Here is a 20,674-nt window from a genome sequence, read left to right as displayed (position 1 = left end):
AGCTCATTATCTGCAATCTATTTAAAAACAGAACAAAGGGCATTTAGTGCAGGCGATGCCTTGAATGATTATGGCATCATGTAAAGAGCCCGCAACTTCCATGAAGGAGCAATCTCAATTGCAGGATAAAAGCTCAGTGTGAAGGAGCCCACAGTGTTTAGCTAGTGCATTGCTTCACTTCTAATCAGAGAGCATTTTCTCAATTTGTATGCAGTGCAATCAACAACTAGTCTTCAAAATATTCAAACACACCAACCCCTCACAACTATTTCCTTTTCCTTTTAATAATTGACCCACTATCGGAAGTTCCCTTGATCCACTATCAGGGGGCACTGTTGCAAAATATGAAGTCTATGCATACACGGCTGGGCTGGCTGAAGACGTTTTGCTGCCTGAGGCAAAGCAGCAAATCCCCACCATAAAATCCACACTACTATTCTGCCTGTCTCCTCTTCCCGCAAACTCAAAGATATGGGCTCCCAAACCCCAAAGAATTCAGGAGAGGCCAGAGATAATATGTGCTGTAAGATATGGTATATCCTATGGGTTTATGCATGCTTTACCCCCATTCCCCTTTGATACATTTACCCATGAGGAATTACTTTCATTGGCTGATCCTATCCATGTTGTAGGGGCTCAGGAGAAATGGCTGGGGCAGCTGCCCACCCCGTGCCCAACATCTGCCACATTGCCTAATGGTAGGGCTGGCCTGGTGTGTGTGTGTGTGTGCGCAAACAGTTCACTTGTGGTGCTGGTTTTGGATGCAATCTAAGGATGCAATCTTATGTGTTGCACCCTTATTGGAGGCTTCCAAGTATCCAATGCCCTGCTGGGCTATTGCTGGCAGGACAGGAGGAGCAACAGATGTTATTTTTGCATCCTTGTTTTTTTGCTGTTTTTTCTATATAGCCCTCTGACCCCATCTAGTGGAGGCACACTGGTGCAGGTGGGGCTGAAGAGGCCATAAGATTCTTATTTATTGATTTGATTTTTTTATCGCCTAATAGCTGAAGCTCTCTGGGTGGTTCACAAAAATGAATCTGGCCTCTCCTCTCCTCCCTGCCCACCACAATGCCCCCTTTCAGACCTCTCCAAGGTCCTCCGAGGCCATGACCTTGTAATTCAGCCAGCATGGTTCTTTCCATGGGGGCTGCAAGGGTGCGGAGACAGGACTGGATTTTAGAGTCCCCTTTCTGAAGTCATAGCAGTGTCTATGGCCTCAGAGAGAGGCTTCAAGGAATCCTATGGTCCTTGGAATGCCCTCCAGGGACCATAGGATTGTTCTCTAAATGGTTTGGGACCACATTATCTGAAGGACTGCCTACACTGGTATGAGCCTGCTCAAGCATTAAGATCAGTTCTCTGTCCTGCTAGCAAGAGCCATTAGGCTGGTAGACACTCATGACTGGGCTTTCTCACTAGCGGCCCTATATTGATTCCAGTCCGCATTTGGTTGAATTGTATTGTGGTTGTAACCATATTTAGCTACTGCTGGGTTTAAAAAAAAACACATTTTTGTGGTTTAAGTGCTGAAATCGCAATTGCATTTTCATGTCTTTTAGAGTCCTGCAAGCTGCCATGTGAGGTTAGTGCACCCTGAAATGTGGCTTGATTTTTTTCTCCATAAATAAAACAAACAGTATCTTAGAATTAAATATTTCTGTCAGGACCTGGGGCAGGATATGTGTGAAAACTCATTTGGCCCTCACCAGCTTACTCTGAGCTCATCGCTTATCTGGGTGCTGCATAAAATTCCCTAGTCAAGTACCAGCTTCAGCCCCTTAAAGCTAAGGTTTAACTGCAAAAACTGCACACTTGTAACCGAATCCATACCTGGAACAGAATTAAGGCAATTTGGTTTGCCACTGGCCTGCACCAAACCAGGTAATGAGAAGAGAAATGCCATTTTCCTAGTTGACTAGTTACTGGCCTTAAGGTAGGTTGTCAGGCTGCAATCCTAGATACACTTACCTGTGACTAAGCCCCATTTAACTCATTATTTCTCAGTAGACCTGGATAGTATTGCACTCTAAGACTTAGAACTCCAAGTGACTTTCTTCGAGATACACATTATGGCCAGATTAGCTTTATGACTGTGACAGGAATGAATATGGAGGGAGGAAAACCCACAATGTGTGCAATTGGTGGTATGAAAGATAAACATCCCTGTGCAAGGTAATGAGTATTCCTGCACAAGTAGTCAACAATAACTATTCAAAATGGTACTTGCATGCATGGTCAAGGAATTATGATTACTTGTCAGTCAGTATTATTCGTGAGCAATGCAGTCAAAGACACAGCATTCACATCTGCAGGAGGGAACCCTTAACTGAGCAAGAACTCCTAAAGAAGATCTGTGACTCTCCTGAGTAAATAATTTCGTTTTTTTGTCAAATAATCTGAGCAATTGCTGTTCTGCTGGCAATTGGTAAATAATAAAGCGTGTGTGTGCGCACACACTTGAGAATGTTTGACTGGTGGCTGTTTACATTCCCAGTAAACATTGCATTGTGCAATGGCCTCAAGTCCAGCATGCAGTGACATCACCTCCATTATTTGGGGAGTCTGGAGCAGCCTCAGATATCAGGCTCCATTTTGACAATTGTGAACAGTGGCATCCCTTGGGGGTCCTTATTTCCTGAAACATCTCAAGGCAATGGCCGATGGACACTGCCTTCTTTATCAATGACAAAAGCAAGGCTGAAAGGTTTGTGACCTCAGATAAGTTATACAGATGGGCTACTGCTATGACTTATAATTATCTCTCATCCATTCTCCTTCACTGCCATTCTAGCCTTGGAACTGAGTCAGCTGAGGCTCTTTAGGGGGCTAAGTAAATTATATAGCATTTTCACATGTTGTTAGCTGTGGACATCTAATTTATCCCTTTTAAGCTGACTTTGCACTATGCTCTGCTAGGTAAATTGATTAACGGCATAATCCTATGCATGTTTAGACAGAAGTAAGGCCTACAATTCCCAGCATAGCTGCATGAAACTGAGGATGCAGAGGTGATATACAGACTGGAGAAACAATAAACATCCATTCAACATGCTTTCAAACTCTTACCATATAAGGTGTTACCCTTTGCTTGGTTATTTCAGGATCTTTGCAGTTTCAGTAAAAAGAGTTATTGCTATTTTGAAGATCTTACAATTACTACCTAAGGCAGCCTTTCCCAATCTGGTGCCCTTCAGATGTTTTGAACCACAATTCCTATCATCCATGGCCAGCATGGCTAGGCTGACCTAAGGTGTTACTTCAACAGGTATAATAGTTTAAACCTTTATAAAGAAATTTTTTAAAGTTAAGAGGGGAGGCGATCCTATAAAAATGTCAGTTTTAACAACAAAAGTCAGACCATAAAACCTACAGGCTTCACCTTGCCTGTAAACAACAAGAGAATCCACCCAACAGTAGCTGGTGAGGTAAGAATAATATCTGTTTTTCAGATTTGCCAGCTGAATTGATTTATTTCTAGTTAACTATAGTTGGGTCTACATACAGAATAAAGTAGTAGAATGCTAGAATAAGAGCGGAATGTATCACTTCAGTCTGCAGGTAGAGAATCAAATATCTGAACACTCCACTACATTAAAAAAGCCCTGCAAACTAGCATAACAGGAAGATTGCTAGTAAGCAACCTTTCTCCCTGATGTGCTATTTCATACTCGAAGGGAGTTTTTACATAGAATATAATTCACAAAGATTGTGAATCTGCCTGAAGACTGAAATGGTGCAATCCATTCTTCTACCTTGACATTCTACCATCTCAGTCTGCAGTATGTGTAGTTGATAGTGATTATTGTTCTATTTATAGAACAATCTGTCTGCAACAAAATGTTGCAGTGTATCTCTGATGTGTGTGAATTACTTGAGGGGGACTGAAGAAACAAAAGCTTTTTGTTTAAAGTTATTACATTTTAATAAAATGTTATGATCATAATAAACAAATGGATTTGGTTTCAGCAGAGTTAATTTGGGTTAGTGTCTGCCTCTTTAAGTACATTCTTGTTTATTTAGTCTTTCTGAAGGTATCATTCGTCTTCTGTTCTCTTCTTTGCATATATACCAAATAAAGCTAAACCATGTAGCTATGAACAAGCTTGAATCTGCCCATGTTTTTTGTGCTCAGATTTGTTTTACCAACTTTTCAGCTAGTATAACATTCCATAATGAGTGGTATCTCAAAAACAAAAGTAAACATCAAAGATAGAAGTCACTCTTCTAACTTTATTTAGGGTGCAATCCTATTTATTTATTTATTTATTTATTTATTGAATTTATACCCCGCCTTTCTCCCTCTCGCAAGGAACTCAAGGCGGCTTACATTATCCTCCTCCTCACCGTTGTATCCTCACAACAACAACCCTGTGAGGTAGGTTGGGCTGAGAGTCTGTGACTGGCCCAAAGTCACCCAGTGAGCTTCCATGGCCAAGTGGGGACTAGAACCCGGATCTCCCGGCTCCCAGTCCGTCACTCTCACCACTACACTACACTGGCTCTCATGTATGTTTACAATCCAATTGTATTGTATTGTATGTAATCCAATTGTATTGTATTGTATGTAATCCAATTACATACAATCCTATGTATGTTTAGAGAGAAAAAGTCCTAACATGCTGGCTGGAGGGATGCTGAGAGTTGCAGGTCTTTTTCTTTCTAAACATGCATAGGATTGCGCCCGTATTCATAGTTTTTATAGATTTAAAAAGTGCAACCAACATGCATGCAAGTCAATGGAACAAGAGGCTTATTCATGCAATCAAGTGCTTGATTTGGCTTGGCAGGAGGTCTGAGGGGGAATTTAAGTAACCCCACCTTTAGCTTGCAATATTAACAGTGGACTCCATTACAGCTGTTCTATAAATAAAACTACTCTCTCAGAGCAGCTTTCGTACTCGCAAAAAGGATATAGCAATGAACCACACTGCAGGGTTGTTTTATTTCACTCTCTCAGCCCAACTTGCAATGTGGGGATAAAAAAGCTACATGGAAATAAAAGCAATGGATAACAAGGTGGAATTGTTTTAAGTTCTCTGAACTTGCAGTAATAAATCTGGATAAAAATCTCTTACCGATTAATTATGCTTAGCCCCTATAGTGCAGGATGAAGTCGCTAAAACTTTTGTTGTAGTTACTTCTAACTCACAGCAGCACAGATAAGTTAATCCCCGCCTCTTTTCTTTCTTTTTTGATAAAGCAAAAGGCATTTTGCTTTTGGTGCGCATACCTCGCTGGTTCAAAGACTCATTTTTTCCCCAGTACCAGGTCACTTTGTGTGTAACACGAGTGCTCTAGAGGAATAAATAAACAAATCATGGGAGAAAGGAGATGCCCCTCTTCAAATAGTGTCTTTTTGTAAACCTTATTAAAAATAATCAATTCATAATGTCTGACAATTCCCCGTGTTGTGTCAGTATAATCGGCTCACAGCCAGCGGAAAGACCCCTCCTTTCCTACACTACACGCAGAACTTCATTAGGTTCGAACTTGAATTGATCTCTCAACAGCCAAGATTCACTCCTTTTTGCCTTTCTATCTGTGCTGTCCCTTTCAGCTTGCCGTTGTGGCCTCTTTGACACGAGAGGCAAGCCTGTTTGGGTGAGTAACGTTAGCAAGATGGCGGCCACTCCAGCAGGGGTTGGTGTGGATGCTCAGGCTCGATTCGGCCACTCAGTGAAAGGACTGCTGACTGAGAAGGTGACCAGCTGCGGTACAGATGTCATCGCCCTCACCAAACAGGTGCTGAAAGGCTCCCGGAGCGCTGAGGTGGGTGTAACTACGAGATCCAGAAAGCACTGCGCTTGGTGCGCAACTTTATCTCGGCAGAAGGAGAGCGCAGTGTATGTTGGGATGTGTAGTCTCTTTGTATGATGCTGGAAAGCTTAGGCGCCCCCGCCCCCCGAAATTTGCAAGTGGGATAGTGTAACCCGTGCTTTGGGGTTTGTCTGGCGGGTGGTTGGTGCTTTCGATTGCATCGTTTCATGGAATGAAGGAGATGGAAAAAAGTTACTAGTACTTCACTCACCCTACCTGGCTGTCCTAGTAAAATACTCCTCCCTGCCAATTCAGTGAAAGTAGACTACAGCTGTTCTTTGTTACTTTGTCCCCAAACGGAGAAGAAAAATGGCCGTGACTGCATAGTGGAGTGTGTCTCCCCCCGGATATTTTGGACTGCAACTCTTATAATTCCCGTCCACTGGCTATGCTGGCTGTGGCTGATGGGAGTTGTAGCAGAAAATATCAGGAAGGCACCACAGTTGGGGAAAGCTTCCAATAGTGTCTTGCATTTTGTAAAGGAGTATGGATTCTACTGCTCTTGAAATGGGCAAGAGCCTAATTGTTCCTACCTGGGAGGGCAGAACTAGTTACATTGTACTCCCAGGGTTGGATCCAGGATCAGCCTTCTGTAGCCAGAAGGGCTCCTCTTATGGAAGTTGCTTCTGCCCTTTTCAAGGATTCCCCCCCGACACACACACACTATAGCTCTCCATTCAGGAGGGTCCCCCAACTCCCTGTACAGCATTTTCAGGGGGCTGGAGGACTTGCTGTGGGGAGGAGGGGCTGGGAATTCTGCTTCTGCCAGCCCAGTTGTGTGTGCCTACATCTGGATCTGACCCCCATACCCCCAACAGCCCCAGAGGAGGAGTACAATACAGTTAGGTCTTCCAACAGTAATTTAACACTGAATTACTGCTGGTTATGTGAGTTCCACAACTGTGGGAGCATGTCTGGTAGCAGGGGGATTGCTAGGTTCTTAAAAGATCCAGGGCACAGGCCCATAACTCAAATTTGCATTTGCATATGACTGAGTCTAAGTGCACCTCTAATGTGTATGTGTGGTGGGCGTGTGTGTGTATGTATATGTATAGATTATATACGTACATACATAAGTAGTACATACATAAGAACCCCCCCCCCCCTTCAACTCAGACCCGATTCAGCATTTTGGAAAACATCCTGCTTCTGCTTGGGCCAATTTGTAGTCGGTCCACTTCAGCTCAGCACCAAAGCTGAGTCAAGGTTTGGAAAAATGAGTCTTTATGCTTCCTGTCAACTACCATGGGAAATTTGAAAGAACTGTAACTTTTTTTCTCTTGGTCGGAACTAGATGATAATTTCAGGAATCGTAGCCCCCTAGAAGGGGATTACACCTGCCCAATGTCAGAAAAATAGGTATAGGGTTTATATTTTGATTTTCTTTTAAAGGGAACTGCCAATAACATTTTTATTCCTTGGAAGAATTGGATAAAAATTTCAGGATTCATTGCCCCATCAGAGGAGATCATGTCTGCCAAATTTCAGAATGATAGCCATAGGAGGTTTTGTGGAAGGGTAGCCTTGACATTTTAAGGTCTCCAAAAGAGGACATACTTAGCTCCCTATGTTCCTTGTGGATCATTGTTCTGAAAATTATAGACAACACAGAGTTGTCCCTAAGTAAGAAAACAGCAAAGTTTCAGAAGGATAGATGCAGCACTTCGTGTGGAAGGGGAGTTCTCCAATTTGGGGAAGGGAGTGATTCGCTTTCCCTTCCCTTCACCCCATCCCCCCAATAGTTTTTGGGTAAATTTGTATGGAAATGCACAGATTATTAGAAGTCTCTCCCAGGCAAGAAACCTGCAAAGTTTCTAAAGGATATACATGGATGCCAATTTAGAATTACTAGGATTTATTTACATTTCACCAATGTTAGTAGCAGGAGAACATGGGTGGGAAGGTGCTATTGCTCTCATTTCTTGCTTGTGGGTTTTCTGTGGGCATCTGGTTGGCCACTGTGTGAACAGAATGCTGGACTAGATAGACCTTGGTCTGATGCAGCACAGCTCTTCTTGTGTTCTTAAATTTAGAGTGCCTCTGAGCATATGCAGAATGCTTTTCTTTCACCACTGAGCAAACATTCTCCCCCACCAATTCTATTCCCCTCCATGCAACCATCCCTCCTCATCCTACCATCCTCCAGCAACTCTTCATAAAAACAGATGTCTTGTTTTGTGCAACTCTCCTCTACCTCCCTGTTATGCACAAGCTCTCATGTATCTTCCTCCCCATAACTTCATTTGTGCCAAGATGTCACCAGGATTCAACCAATGAGTCTGTTTTCAAAACTAGGGCTAAGTTATTGAGAAACTCTGAGCATGTACTTAATACCTTTCCCCACCACTGAAGCTAGAGTTTATGCAAAATGAAAAAAACACAAATGACAAAACATGCATAGGACTGAGCTGAAAGGGTAGTCAATTCATTACACTGGAATTGGGCAGGCACTGTATTAAGCCTGCTCACAACTCAGGACTGATTTCTGAGTAAACATGCAGAACATCAGGGTGCAAACCTCCTTGTAAAAGTGACTTGTGCTGGAATCCTATGCCCAATTTCCTGAGAGTAAGCCTCATTAAACATAATGGGGCTTCTGAGTATGCATATATAGAGTTGTATAAATTACCAGTATTTATCTCCCCTCCACTTAAAAAACAAACCAAAACTTTCTATTTTTTTATTAAAGCTTTCTGTTCATAGGAACATAGGAAGCTGCCTTATACGGAGTCAGACTCTGGGTCCATCTAGCCCACTATTGTTGACACTGACTGGCAGCAGTGGATCTCCAGGGTTTCAGGCAGTATTCTTTCCTAGTCTTACCTAGAGATGCCAGGGAGTGAACCTGGGACCGTCTGTATGCAAAACAGGTGCTCTGTCATTGAGCTACAGCCCTTCCTATGGCTGGATAATGGCAACTGACAAACAAAACAGCCTCAGATTTGTTTCTCTGCAACCACGTGAACCCACTTTTCTCAAAGACTTGAGTGAAGAGAAGGGGAAAAACCAACCCTCTTGTCTGTTTGTATAAATTCAAATACAATTCAGAACTTCCCTTGCCAACTGAAGAGAGTTCTCGTTAAGAATTTCCCAAGGTATGCTCTGGGTGGAATAAAGAAGAGAAAGAAAGAACAGGATAGGGGAGGGAAGCAGAAAAGAAGAATGATGATTGGAAATGCTGGGTGGTGGGGGCAGCTACAGAGAATTCCCTAAGCCAAGTGGCTGCTTTCAGAGACTTAGTACTTCAGAGGAATTGAGGAGGCTCTGGAGGGTTTGTAAGGATTAAAGGTAAAGGTGTCACCAACCAGTCGTGTCCGACTCTAGGGTGCGGTGCTCATCCCCGTTTCTAAGCCGAAGAGCCAGCGCTGTCCGAAGACGCTTCCGTGGTCATGTGGCCGGCATGACTGAGCACCGAGGTGCACGGAACGCTGTTACCTTTCCCGCCAAGGCGGTACCTATTTATCTACTTGCAATTTCTTGCTTTCGAACTGCTAGGTTGGCAGGAGCTGGGACTGAAGACGGGAGCTCACTCCGTCACGCGGCACTCGGGTCTCGAACTGCTGTCCTGCCGACCTTCCGGTCTGCAGTTCAGCATCTTAACCACTAAGCCACCGCGGCCCTTGTAAGGATTGCACATACTTAAATTAACATTGTGAGGTGAGGTGGCTGAGCGCTTTTTTATAACTGTAGAACCTATTTTTAAAAGCCCCAGCAGTTCCTCGATCATGACGCCACATAGTCCTAACCCTCCTTTTGGAATAATTTGAGGCCTACAGCTATTTAGGAGAAATTCAACTGGAGGAGGAGAAAGAAATTTGTGTAGGCTGATTGGATCCTCTGCTGTACTGAAACTACCAAACTTCTGCAGAAGCCAGAGGTTCCAGTTCAGGGAAGTAAAATCAGATGCTGTGTTAAATAACACACAGATCTTTCTTCCTTTCCTTCCCCTCTTCAAAATTTCATTGCAAGCAAGCTCCTAACAGTATGCATGTAAGGGAAGAAAAGGAGTCCTAAGCCCTCCTAGTAAAAGCAAGGCTACTGAGCTCAGAGGAAAAAAGCAGGCTTGTATTAAGTAGGGTTGTGCACTGCTTCAGATCCAGATCCAAATTCTGAACTGAAGCAGGGTGATTCAGACCAAATCGGTCCGGATCCAAAGTGGGTCCAGATTGGTTTGAAGCTTTGGATGATTCTGAAGCCCAGACAGCTTGTCTGGGAAATGTAACAATTTCTTTAGAATTAGGGAAGGGGAGAGGAGGATGTGAGAAGGGGGAACTGAGCCTTGGTAAGTGACATCTAGCTGTCAATAGGGCTGGACTTTTAACCCAGCAGTCTCCAATCACAGTGGGGTAATTGAGAGTGGGGTGTAATCACTCCTCTACAAGGAAAGGCTTCAATGTTTGGGCCATTTAATTTAGAAGAAAAGCAAATAAGGGCGGGGGGAGGGTTATTAAATTATATGGGGTACTGAAAGTGCAGCAGTGCAATAAATAAGCTGAGTTCAGTGTGACTTTTCCCCAGCTAATGTGTATTGCAGCCAAAGAGATGTTTAACTTTTTTCTTCCTTTAATGAGGAGCCTCATTCATCCAGTGAAGCTGAATAGTGGCAAATTCAGGACAGACAAACGGAAAGTACTATTTGCATTTCAAAAAAACCTACACCAGAGATTAGAGATAGTGACCTCTCAATTATCATCTTAAACTCCTTCTGATTAGGATGTCTAATCCCTTCTGTGGCTTGACAGTTTTTACCTTTTGTTTTAGTCTTTGAGAAAAGGAAACCTTATGCATGGCTAGCAGAAAAGGCACTGGACCTAGCTGTCTGAACTTTGGCAGGTTCAGTTAGCTCCATAGGGGCTGCCAGGTCCTCAAGTGCCATGCACTTACGTGGAAGCACAAAACATTTATAGCTCTTTGGCTTGACAGATTTTTTTGAAAAAAAGCATAATTACCTGTGACTAGCACAAAAGCTGACCTAACTGCCTGAAATTTGGCAGGTTCAATCATCTCCGTGGGGGCTACCAGCTCTCCAAATTTAATGTATTTATCATATAACCTAAACAAGTTATGGCTGTTTCTGCTTTCCAATGCAAGTCAATGGGAAAATGTTAAAAAGGGGCAATTAGGACAGCTCAGAAGATCCGGGCCCATGCCCAGGTGAACCTGATTTTAACAACACCCATGTCTGGTAGTAATTTCAATAGAAAACCAGTAGCAAGTTGCGAGTGTAAGCACTTCCTATTGTATCATCTATTCCATGCGGGGAGGGAAGAAACGAGAACAACAGGGTAAGGGTAGTGGTGAACACCTCTTTACCACAAAGTGTGATTCCATCTTGCCTAAAAGAGCTGGTGGTAAGACCTTTGTTTAAAAAAAAAAACCCAACCCCTCCCTTAACCCCACTGTATTGGATAATTTCCAACTGGTTGCTAATATTCCATTCTTGGGCAAGGTGGTGGATCCTCTGGTGGCTTCTCCAGAGATTTTTGGATGATGCAGATTATCTAGATCCATTTCAATCTGGCTTCAGGCCTGGGTATGGGACTGCTTTGGTCAGCTTGGGGGACGATCTATGCTGGGAACTGGACGGGGGGAATGTGTTCCTGTTGGTTCTGCTGGACCTCTCAGCACCTTTCGAAACCATCAACCATGGTATTCTTCTGGGGCGTCTGACTTACGTGGGACTGGGAGAAACTGTTATATGGTGGCTCTGTCCTTCTTGGAGGGACAATCTCAGAAGGTGGTGCTGGTGTATTCCTGTTCAGCATCATGGCTGTTGGCCTGTGGTGTCCCTCAGGGTTCCATCTTATCCCCCATGCTATTTAACATATACATGAAACCGCTGGGAGAGATTGTCTGGAGTTTTGGGGTTTAGTGCCACCATTATCCTGGGTATTAAACTACACCCAACTCTTATCTGTCCTTTTCATCCAAATCTAAGGAAGCTATTCTAGTTCTAAACCGGTGTCTGATAATAGTAATGGACTGGATGAGGGCAAGAAATTGAAACTTAATCCACATGAGACAGAGCTGCTCCTGGTTGGCCAAAAGGTAGATCAGGGAATAGGGATTCAGCCTGTGTTGGATGGGGTTACGCTCCCCATGAGGAATCAAGTTCACAGTTTAAGTGTAGTCCTGGACTCTGCCTTGAAACGGGATTCCCATGTTCTGGCAGGGGGCCAGGAGTGTGTTTGCGCAGCTGAAGCCAGTGCGCCAACTATGCCCGGTCCTAGACATATCTGATCTGGCCACAGTCATGCATGCCTTAGCAACATCCTGTTTGGACTACAGTAAAGTGCTCTACATAGGAGTACCTTTGAAAACTTCAGCTGGTCTAGAATGCTGCGGTTAGATTGTTGACCAGGGCCAGTTGTTACAGGGAGCATGTGACTCCCTTGTTACAATAGCTTCACAGGCTACCGATCTGTTTCCGAGCAAAATTCAAAATGCTGGTTATGATTTATAAAGCCTTATATGGCTTGGGACCAGGCTCACTGAAAGACTACCTTCTCCCATATGAGCCTGCCTGGGTCTTAAGATTTTTCGAGACCACTGCCTTCAGAGGCGCATTGGATGCTGATGCGAAAGAGGGCCTTCTTGGTGGCGAACCTGAGTCCTTGGGGAGTGTAACCCCATCCAGGTTATGGAACCTCAGGCTGTGAGACTTCCTGCTGCCGTAGGCTGGTTCGTTCACTCCCTGCTGTTCTTTTACCAGCAGGCGAAGACCTTTGGACATTTCAAGCAGGCCTGTGGTGTGTAAGAGGGCCTACTGGAGTGGGTGTTGCTTTTATTTTGTTATCGTTGTGTTTTTCATTCCGTTTTAATGCATTTGTTTTATTGTTTTAATCAAATTTTATTTCTGATTGTAAGCCACCTTGAGTTCCATTTTTCTTGGTAGAAAACCAGGGTACAAATAAAAAATAAGCAAATAAATAAACAACAACAAATAAGTGTATAAATAAAGATATAAATTGTACACTGGTATGGAGACTTGCCTTAAAAATAACAATGATAAAATCCAGACATGGAGTAATCTTAATCCAGGGCATCACAGGAATAATGTTTGGGTATGACCTGGTTCACGCGATCACTGCTGCCCACCCTGGCTTGTTTAAGCTACTGTGAGCCATTGTGCATACCCAGCGGCCGCAGCTGTGGCTTGTCATGTCATCTGAACCCAGGGACCATGCATAACCCATGGTCTGTTGTTGGGCTATGCGAGGGTTGTTTAACCCTTGCATAATCCAAGGTCCCTGGATTTGGATGACATCAAAAGCCTCAGCTGTGGCTTGAATATTCAAAATGGCCGTTGGCACATGCCACAGCCTACCGCGGCTTAAAACAGTGGGTTGTTCTATTGTGCGAACCAGCCCACTTAGGTTTAGCACTGGTGGAATACAAATGCTCTCTGGTTAAGCCAAATTAATAGTATGAATAAGCGGACATGCTGCGGCAGGAGGCATTTGGGTTTCTGGGTTCAGGGTTTATTTGGGTTGCTGCTCAGTGGGTCTTTGCGTCTAGGTCTGTCCATGAAAAACTGTGTTAAGTAATGCTGCACATTTCAGAGTGCAAGAGTGCTCAAGTGCATATGCTCAGAGATTACCAGTGAACTGGACTGGCTCCATGGCAACTACTTCCCCATACACACTGGCCAATACTGTGTACCACTGTCAGAATATGAAAAATCTTGGCTCGCAGCTGTAAGTAATGCTGAATTTTGAGGAACAGAGCTGGCATTCATTCCTTGTTATCTCTCATTCATTCCTTGTTATCTCTCATTCATTTATCTCCCTTGTTATCTCCCATTCATTCTGTCTTTGTTTTGTTGTCTCCTTCGACTGTTGAAATGTAGATAGTAACTACCTATCTTTTTTGCTCATGTTACTCTGTAAAGCACCATGTACACTGATAAGTTATATAAATAAATAAAAATAATATAATAAAAGCAACTATGTATCATATCAGGGTACTACACTCACCTGCTTATTTGATCTCCACCACTGAACTCATAATTCGTAAGGCATCTTTTTCTTATATATGGAGAATATTTCAGGACACAAATTTTTGTATTGGTCTTTCTCACACCCAAGAAGTTGTTATTCCTGGGTTAAAATTTAGTTTATTAAGCTTGTTATTCCTGGGTTAAAATTTAGTTTATTATTTAGTTCTGCTTACGTATCAGTTGCTTAAGTCCCACTGAAGATAACTGAGCAAAACAGCTGCCTTTGGTACCAATGAAGTATTACATCACTAGCATCCCAGAACATGAAACTTGTATTTCTTATTACGGCTTCCATGTCTTCCAGTTCCTAGGACAGGCTGCCAGAAACATGGTGATGCAAGAGGATGCCATCTTGCACTCAGAAGATGTAAGGAATGCTTTATCTATAAAAGTGGGTGCTTTGCCTGGTACTTGGTTATGTGTGAACTGCAAGAAATGGAGAAAAGGGGAGGTTACAAGTCAGATTCAGGGTTGGGAATTGAGAGATCTTTATTCCATTCTTAACACAGGTCTGGACTTCAGTCTAGAAACATTGTTTGCTTTAACATATTACATATATGTGAATTTACTGCAGACACCGTTGGTGTTCATGGTCAGATTTAAAGAAGAATTAAACAAACACATGTCTTTGTGAACATGGCCATATTGTTATCTGATATGGGGAACATCACCAGCTTTGAGTCAGACAAAAAGTCCCTTCATCTCTTTTTGTAAAAGGGACCACTTTAAAATATGGTCATGTGGACAATGCTGCAGATGGTTGGCTTATGTATCTGCATTTTTCTGGTAATGCACATATTCAGTCAGTCATTTGTCTTCAGCTTTATTAATTTCTGTTGGAATTTCAGTAATTAAATGCTTCAGCGGCAGTGACAATAGCAGTCCTCAGATTGGCAAGTGAGCAATTCTGTGGCCGGTGGGCTTGCTTAGCTTTCTGTTGCTGAGAGGGAAATTCTGTTTTCTCTTTCTTCCAATATTAACCAAAGCAATCTAGTGTATCACGCTGTAATTACATTTACCCTGAATTCATACATTGGCTGGTGATGAACTGCAATATGCGACCGGTGGCAGATGACATTGTGGGTTACAGGAAGGGGTTTTGTGGGCTGTATGTTGTCCAGCCCAAGCCTGGCAGTTCTTTACTAAGCTTACCAGTTAGGAATTTGAAATCCTAGTTATCTTGTTTGTTGCTCTTGGTATTAGAATTTCAGGATTGCCGAATAGGATCCAGTGGAGGATCTTGCCAATGGAAGGAAGGAGGCAATTTTCACTGACTACAGCCGCCCCCCCACTATTCCAGAGTGACCCTCAACCCTCTGGAGCAGATTTATAGGGGGTGCAAGGGGCTTTAGGGGAATCGGTAGAAGTCACTTCCTGCTTCTTCCACTAGCCACGACGGTCTTGTGAGCAGAACTCCACTCAGGCGACATTCCTGCCAGCGGAAAGATACTCAAGATTCCAGCCTATGTGAGATCCAGTGTTGTATAGGGGTTAGAGTGTTGGAATGGCACTGGGGAGATCTGGGTTCAAGTCTCCACTTGGCCATGAGGTTCACTGGGTGACTTTGGGCCAGTCCCTGATTCTCAGCCTGACCTACCTAACAGGATTGCTGTAAGGATAAAATAGAGAGGAGGAGGATCATGTACACCGCCTTGGGCTTCTTGGAGGAAAAAAAAGGTTAAAGGTGTCCCCAACCAGTCGTGTCCGACTCTAGGGTGCGGTGCTCATCCCCGTTTCTAAGCCGAAGACGCTTCCGTGGTCATGTGGCCGGCATGACTGAACACCGAGGTGCACGGAACGCTGTTACCTTTCCCGCCAAGGCGGTACCTATTTATCTACTTGCAATTTCTTGCTTTCGAACTGCTAGGTTGGCAGAAGCTGGGACTGAAGACGGGAGCTCACTCCGTCACGCAGCACTCGGGTCTCGAACTGCTGACCTGCCGACCTTCCAGTCTGCAGTTCAGCGTCTTAACCACTAAGCCACCGTGGCCCCTCTTGGAGGAAAAGGCAGGATATAAATGTGACAAATAAATAAATATATGATCAAAATATTCCTTACTAATTTGGGAGTAAGCAGCTAGCTTTAGAGCTGGGGAAGTCATCTTTTTTTTAAATAAGAAAGTTAATTTTAAAAGCCTTGGGGTCCTTCAGAGCAGCAGATGCTTTAGGCTAGGAAGGTCTAGTATGTGATGATTTCTGAGTACCCTGTAATGCCCTGTGTAATGATTGTGCTGACTGAATCATAACAGGAAAGGACAGTTATTTCATATTTTGTTCTTTGCAGAGCTTAAGGAAAATGGCCATTATAACTACTCACCTGCAGTACCAGTAAGTATACACAGTGTGTACTCTTTATTGAAGGGCTGGTCTCCTTAGAAATGCAATTGTAACTTGTATAGGCCCCATACCAGCTGCGGGGGAGCCCCTGCAGGGCAAGGGTGAAACTGAACACAGGTCTATTAAAGTTGTATCCTCTACTACTAGCATTCCAAGAAGGCCTCTCTACTATTAATTGTTAGAATAAAATAACTAAGTTGACTCTTCTTACACTATTCTCCTTTGGGGGTCTGATGGGCAGCATAAATCTGCCTGTTAGACCTGGCTGAAATTCACAGATTTCTTCGCATCATTGGTAGCAACCTAATGGCTGTTAGTTCAGTTCTAGATATCATGGCCATGAAGTCAAACAATCTGATCCCTCCTTGATTTCTCCCACTTTCCCACTTGTAAATCGGACCTCCTTTCATCAGCTCGCAATTCACTTCAACCTACTTTGTGTTCTTAAGCATCCTGTAACTTCTTTCCTTATAACGTTTTTCACCTGCTGTTGTCTTTTCTTTTCTAGGCAAGAAGCTATACAGAAAAAGTGAGTTTGCTCTGTTCTTATTTGTTTGGGAGATTCATTTTTACATTTACCTACAATAGATCCTTGGGGCTACTCTTGCCAAACATTCTTCTTTCACTTGTCCATGTTATTTTGATTGCAAACCCAATAGGGTTATACACCATACACCACTATACAATGCTTAGTGCACTCTTGGTGCCAAATAAATGTTAAAAATAGTGATAATACTTGGTTTTCTTTAATGTGCCTTGCTGTAACATTCTAATAATAGGTAAGATGTGTTGAAGAATGACTTCTAGATCCACAAGGGTTTTTTTTTTAAATGTGGGTGAGGCTTATGGTGGCCAAGAAGGCTGCACTTTGCATTGTTTTGCCTTTTCCAACCATGGTTCCTTTTCCCTGTCCTCCTGACTTCCAGTTGTGAGAGTACATAGATAATACTTTGTTGCTTAAGGCTGTAACTCTAAACATACTTAATAGTGAGCAAACGCCATTGGACACAGTGGAACTTACAGCCTTACTCAAGGTCAAATTCATTCTGCCAGTCAGCATTACTGTAGAACGTCTAATCATTTACATCTCAGGTTGATTTGTCCCCCCACTTCACTTTCTGTCAGAAAGATATGCAGTCCAGCCCTAGATATGTTTACTCAGATGTAAGGTGGGGCTTACTCCCAAGTAAGTAGCCAAAGGATTGCATCCTTTGTCATTTGAACGTCTTATGGCAGTTTTTTCAGATCCGAGCCATGGAAGCATATAGTTTAGTTTTGATTGTTGTTATTACCAATTTTTTGTTTGCATTTTATGGTGTTTGTAAGCTGCTGCAAGAACCTTTTGGGTTAGTTTGTGGCGTATTAAACTCTTAGAAATAAATTTTAAAGTGGAAGCATCTGTTTCCTCCTTGTGAATACAGAATGTCCCCTTCTTCCAAACCACACACAGGATAATTCAGGGAGGCAGGATCAGTGGACTAAAACAGCAGGTGCCTCACCATTTTATTCTGAGACACCTAGATCCACCCTTTACATTGCAGAAGCAGCTCAATTACAGTAATGATCTAATATATCCAAATGTCTCTGGGTACCTATTGAACTCTTTCTTCTCATCTTCAGTGTTGAACAGTCTTCCAATTTGCGTGATCAACTGAGCCACCTTCTTCTGAAATGAAAAGAGAATGATGCACGGTACTAAAGAGCAGCCAGAAACTGATGGAAGAAAATACATCTTGGGACTTGTGGAGTCTCTTCCTGTGTTCCCTCCTCAGCTTCAGCAAAAGCACTGTGGGACTGATCTAGTCCAAAAAATCTCTGCCAGTTATGAGGATGCCAAGCGTACAATGCTCCATGTATAACGCTCTGAATTGGGAATAGGGGCGGCCTGTAATTTTTTAATCACAAATGTTGCATTTGTAAAAGGGCAGACGTTTCCTTGTATTTAATTATAGATTTTAACCCTCTGTGTTCATGTTATTTTCTCTTTAGGGAGCTAAGATGTAGCAGGATTAATTTTCCAAGAATTTGTACCTCTGCAGGTCACAAATCAAATACATCTTGTTTTTGGTTTTGAGTGCTTTAAAGGATGAAATTCTTTTTTCAGACTATATAAAAGCTCAATCAAATTATAGTGTGAATTTCTTCCTTTTTCAGGGCAGAGTCACACAGTCATATGGTCCATAGATGTGCAGTAGAAAGCTGCTTAAAATTGCTGTCTGTGGTCCTTCCCTGTCTGTTGTTGTGTAGAGGTACAACTATGACTTTATGTGGGGTTACTCTTGGAGCATGTCACCTCTAACCCACCTGTAAAGTGATTTGCAGCAATGTGGAATATGTCTGATCCTGTACATGTTGGCATTGGTAGAGACACTGTCCGTGCAAGATTCCAGCAGCCCCTACGATAACTGTGTGCATTGCCCCGAGTTACAAATCCACCATTTTCCAGGTTAATAATAATAATTCTTCCTAAATATTATTATTTGCTTTCCCCTGAGATCTAACAAAGAATTGATAATTGGCATTTTGCATCCCTCAGTCTGAGCATCTAACTTCATATTTAGGCACCCAGCAGAGGAATCCTACTGTTGGAGCCTCCAAAGAATCCAAAGCCCTGCTGGCCTCGCACTGGCAGGGCAAAACAAAGAGAGGAACAGCTTTTAAAAATAAAAATCTGTTTTCTTTTTGCATTGCCTTCCTCCCACTGACATCACTGGGAGGAAATTAATAAGGCATCTCCAGGGCTGGTGTAGTTCTCCTCCTGTTCTGGGGGCATGAGACAGCTGTGGATTGTGCAGAGCCACATCCTCTCCTGGAATGCCCGGTGATCCCCCCCCACACACACACACATTGGAGCTCCATTGTTGGAGAAATAAGGGCTGTGGAGGTTTTTTCTGGGAGTGGGTATCTGAGGTTGGAGCTCCCCTCAGCAGGAGGGGATATCTAAAAAATCCTACGGAATCCCTTGGGACACCCTTGGGACACCCTGCCAGGGACCAAAGGATTACAGCCTAAAGAGACATATTTCAAGGACTGGAATGCCTTTCTCTCCCAACCTTATCTTAGTTAATGGGAGCATACAGTGCTGTGTGGAAATCTGGGAACTTACTTAGATTTCTTTAAAAGCCCCATTAAACACAGTGAGACTTGTTTTTGAGTAAAAATGCATAGGATGGCACTGTTAATTTCTTTCTCTCTGTTTCCTTGTACAGTATCAGCTGCATGTGTGTGAGCTATGCTGAAACAACTCTAGTGTGTGTATATTTTCTCTGCAGAAAAAGATCTAGAATGTCCTCCCTTAAGGCTGTACATCTGCTGACAGTTTTGGCCTTGAACTACATTCCTACACACTCATTGCTGCTATGGCTCTGGATTAAGCAGCCTTGGCTTCATTATGTAATTCTCTACGGAATCAGTAACCTATTCAGATATAAAGTTGAAATGGTACTGGAGTTATTTCTACAGTGTTGACAACTGAGCCAATTTAAAGGCAGTGGAAAGCAGAATTTATGCTATAGTATGCATTTAAAATATATTAGCATTTCCTCTTTCATTTATTAGTAATGCTTATTTTCACTTTATTCAGAGAAGAGTACTTATGATTCATTTATGCATTGCAAAATGTTAAACTGTTCTTTGTACACAAAATCACATGTAATATGTTAGATTGCTGTGTGTGCTTCTTGGTCTTTTAAAACAAGAACAAGCAGTTAAATATATTGCTGTGGAAAATAGTGATACAGTCCTATATTTTGTGCACAGGTAAAATCATTCCCTCTATTTTCCACAAGGACCATTGCTTATATAGCAAAAATACATGGCTATCAGGGGAGGTATCAGAATTCCGACATCCCTAAGCCTCTGCAGAACCAAAGCTTGTAGAAGAAGAAAAAATGGTTAAGAAAAAGCCCTAAGGAGGGAACTCCCCAAACAGCCCAATCATGCTGCAGGCTCAGTGACAATGGCATGCTAAATGACTATTCATTGCTGCTATGGGAGGCGGGGGGGGGGGGGACGGACTTAGGTGGTGGTGTGGAATGGAATGGAGTATCGTGGAGGAGGGCATGGCTGACTGGCTGGAATAGTGAACAGCAGCACACCACACTGCAACATTTTATTGTATGTTGCACTTGCACTATTCTATTATTGACCATTTCATATTTACAAAAAGATTAAATCAATCAATGTTGTTTTGAAATTATTGTAACTAATGTATTTTTATTATGCCCAGCCATGTATAATCAGTTTGGGAAGAGGGGTGCTTTCATAGCAGAGAATGCTTTAAAATCCACTCTCTTTTGGCATTTACTTTGTAAAAGTGCATGCGTGTGTGAATTTTCCCCCAACTGCTTTCTCATGAATAAAATTCAATGGGTTGGGGATCTATACAATTGCTTATTGGCCTAAAACTAAAGAGAAGACCAGAGCAGAAGTTGGCTTTGGTACTAAATTCAGTTATGCAACCTGGCCATTATCAAGTGAGCTGCTCCCAACTAGATACTCATTTGCATCCATCTCACC

The 20,674-nt window shown here is 42.8% G+C and overlaps 1 protein-coding gene across 4 annotated transcripts; it reads left to right on the top strand.

Annotated features, from left to right (window-relative positions):
- The first annotated feature begins 5,602 nt into the window (after positions 1-5,602).
- Positions 5,603-20,531, top strand: BORCS7 (BLOC-1 related complex subunit 7). 4 transcript variants are annotated; one of them, XM_084846439.1, is made up of 5 exons: positions 5,603-5,772; positions 14,124-14,186; positions 16,104-16,147; positions 16,665-16,685; positions 17,777-20,531. In XM_084846439.1, the coding sequence occupies exons 1-5, from the start codon at positions 5,623-5,625 to the stop codon at positions 17,829-17,831; spliced, it is 333 nt and encodes a 110-aa protein (XP_084702565.1). In that variant the 5' UTR covers positions 5,603-5,622; the 3' UTR covers positions 17,832-20,531. The 4 variants fall into 4 exon arrangements, with proteins under 4 accessions (XP_084702565.1, XP_084702564.1, XP_084702567.1 ...); XM_084846438.1 differs by having other exon boundaries at positions 14,124-14,210; XM_084846441.1 differs by lacking the exon at positions 14,124-14,186.
- Positions 20,532-20,674: the final 143 nt, after the last annotated feature.

The sequence above is a fragment of the Heloderma suspectum genome, chromosome 3 (genome assembly GCF_057233095.1).
Source record: "Heloderma suspectum isolate Gila_16-S chromosome 3, 16-S_ref, whole genome shotgun sequence".
Taxonomy (NCBI): domain Eukaryota; kingdom Metazoa; phylum Chordata; class Lepidosauria; order Squamata; family Helodermatidae; genus Heloderma; species Heloderma suspectum.
Note: the sequence above shows the minus strand (reverse complement) of the source record. Positions and strands in the feature narration are given on the sequence as shown.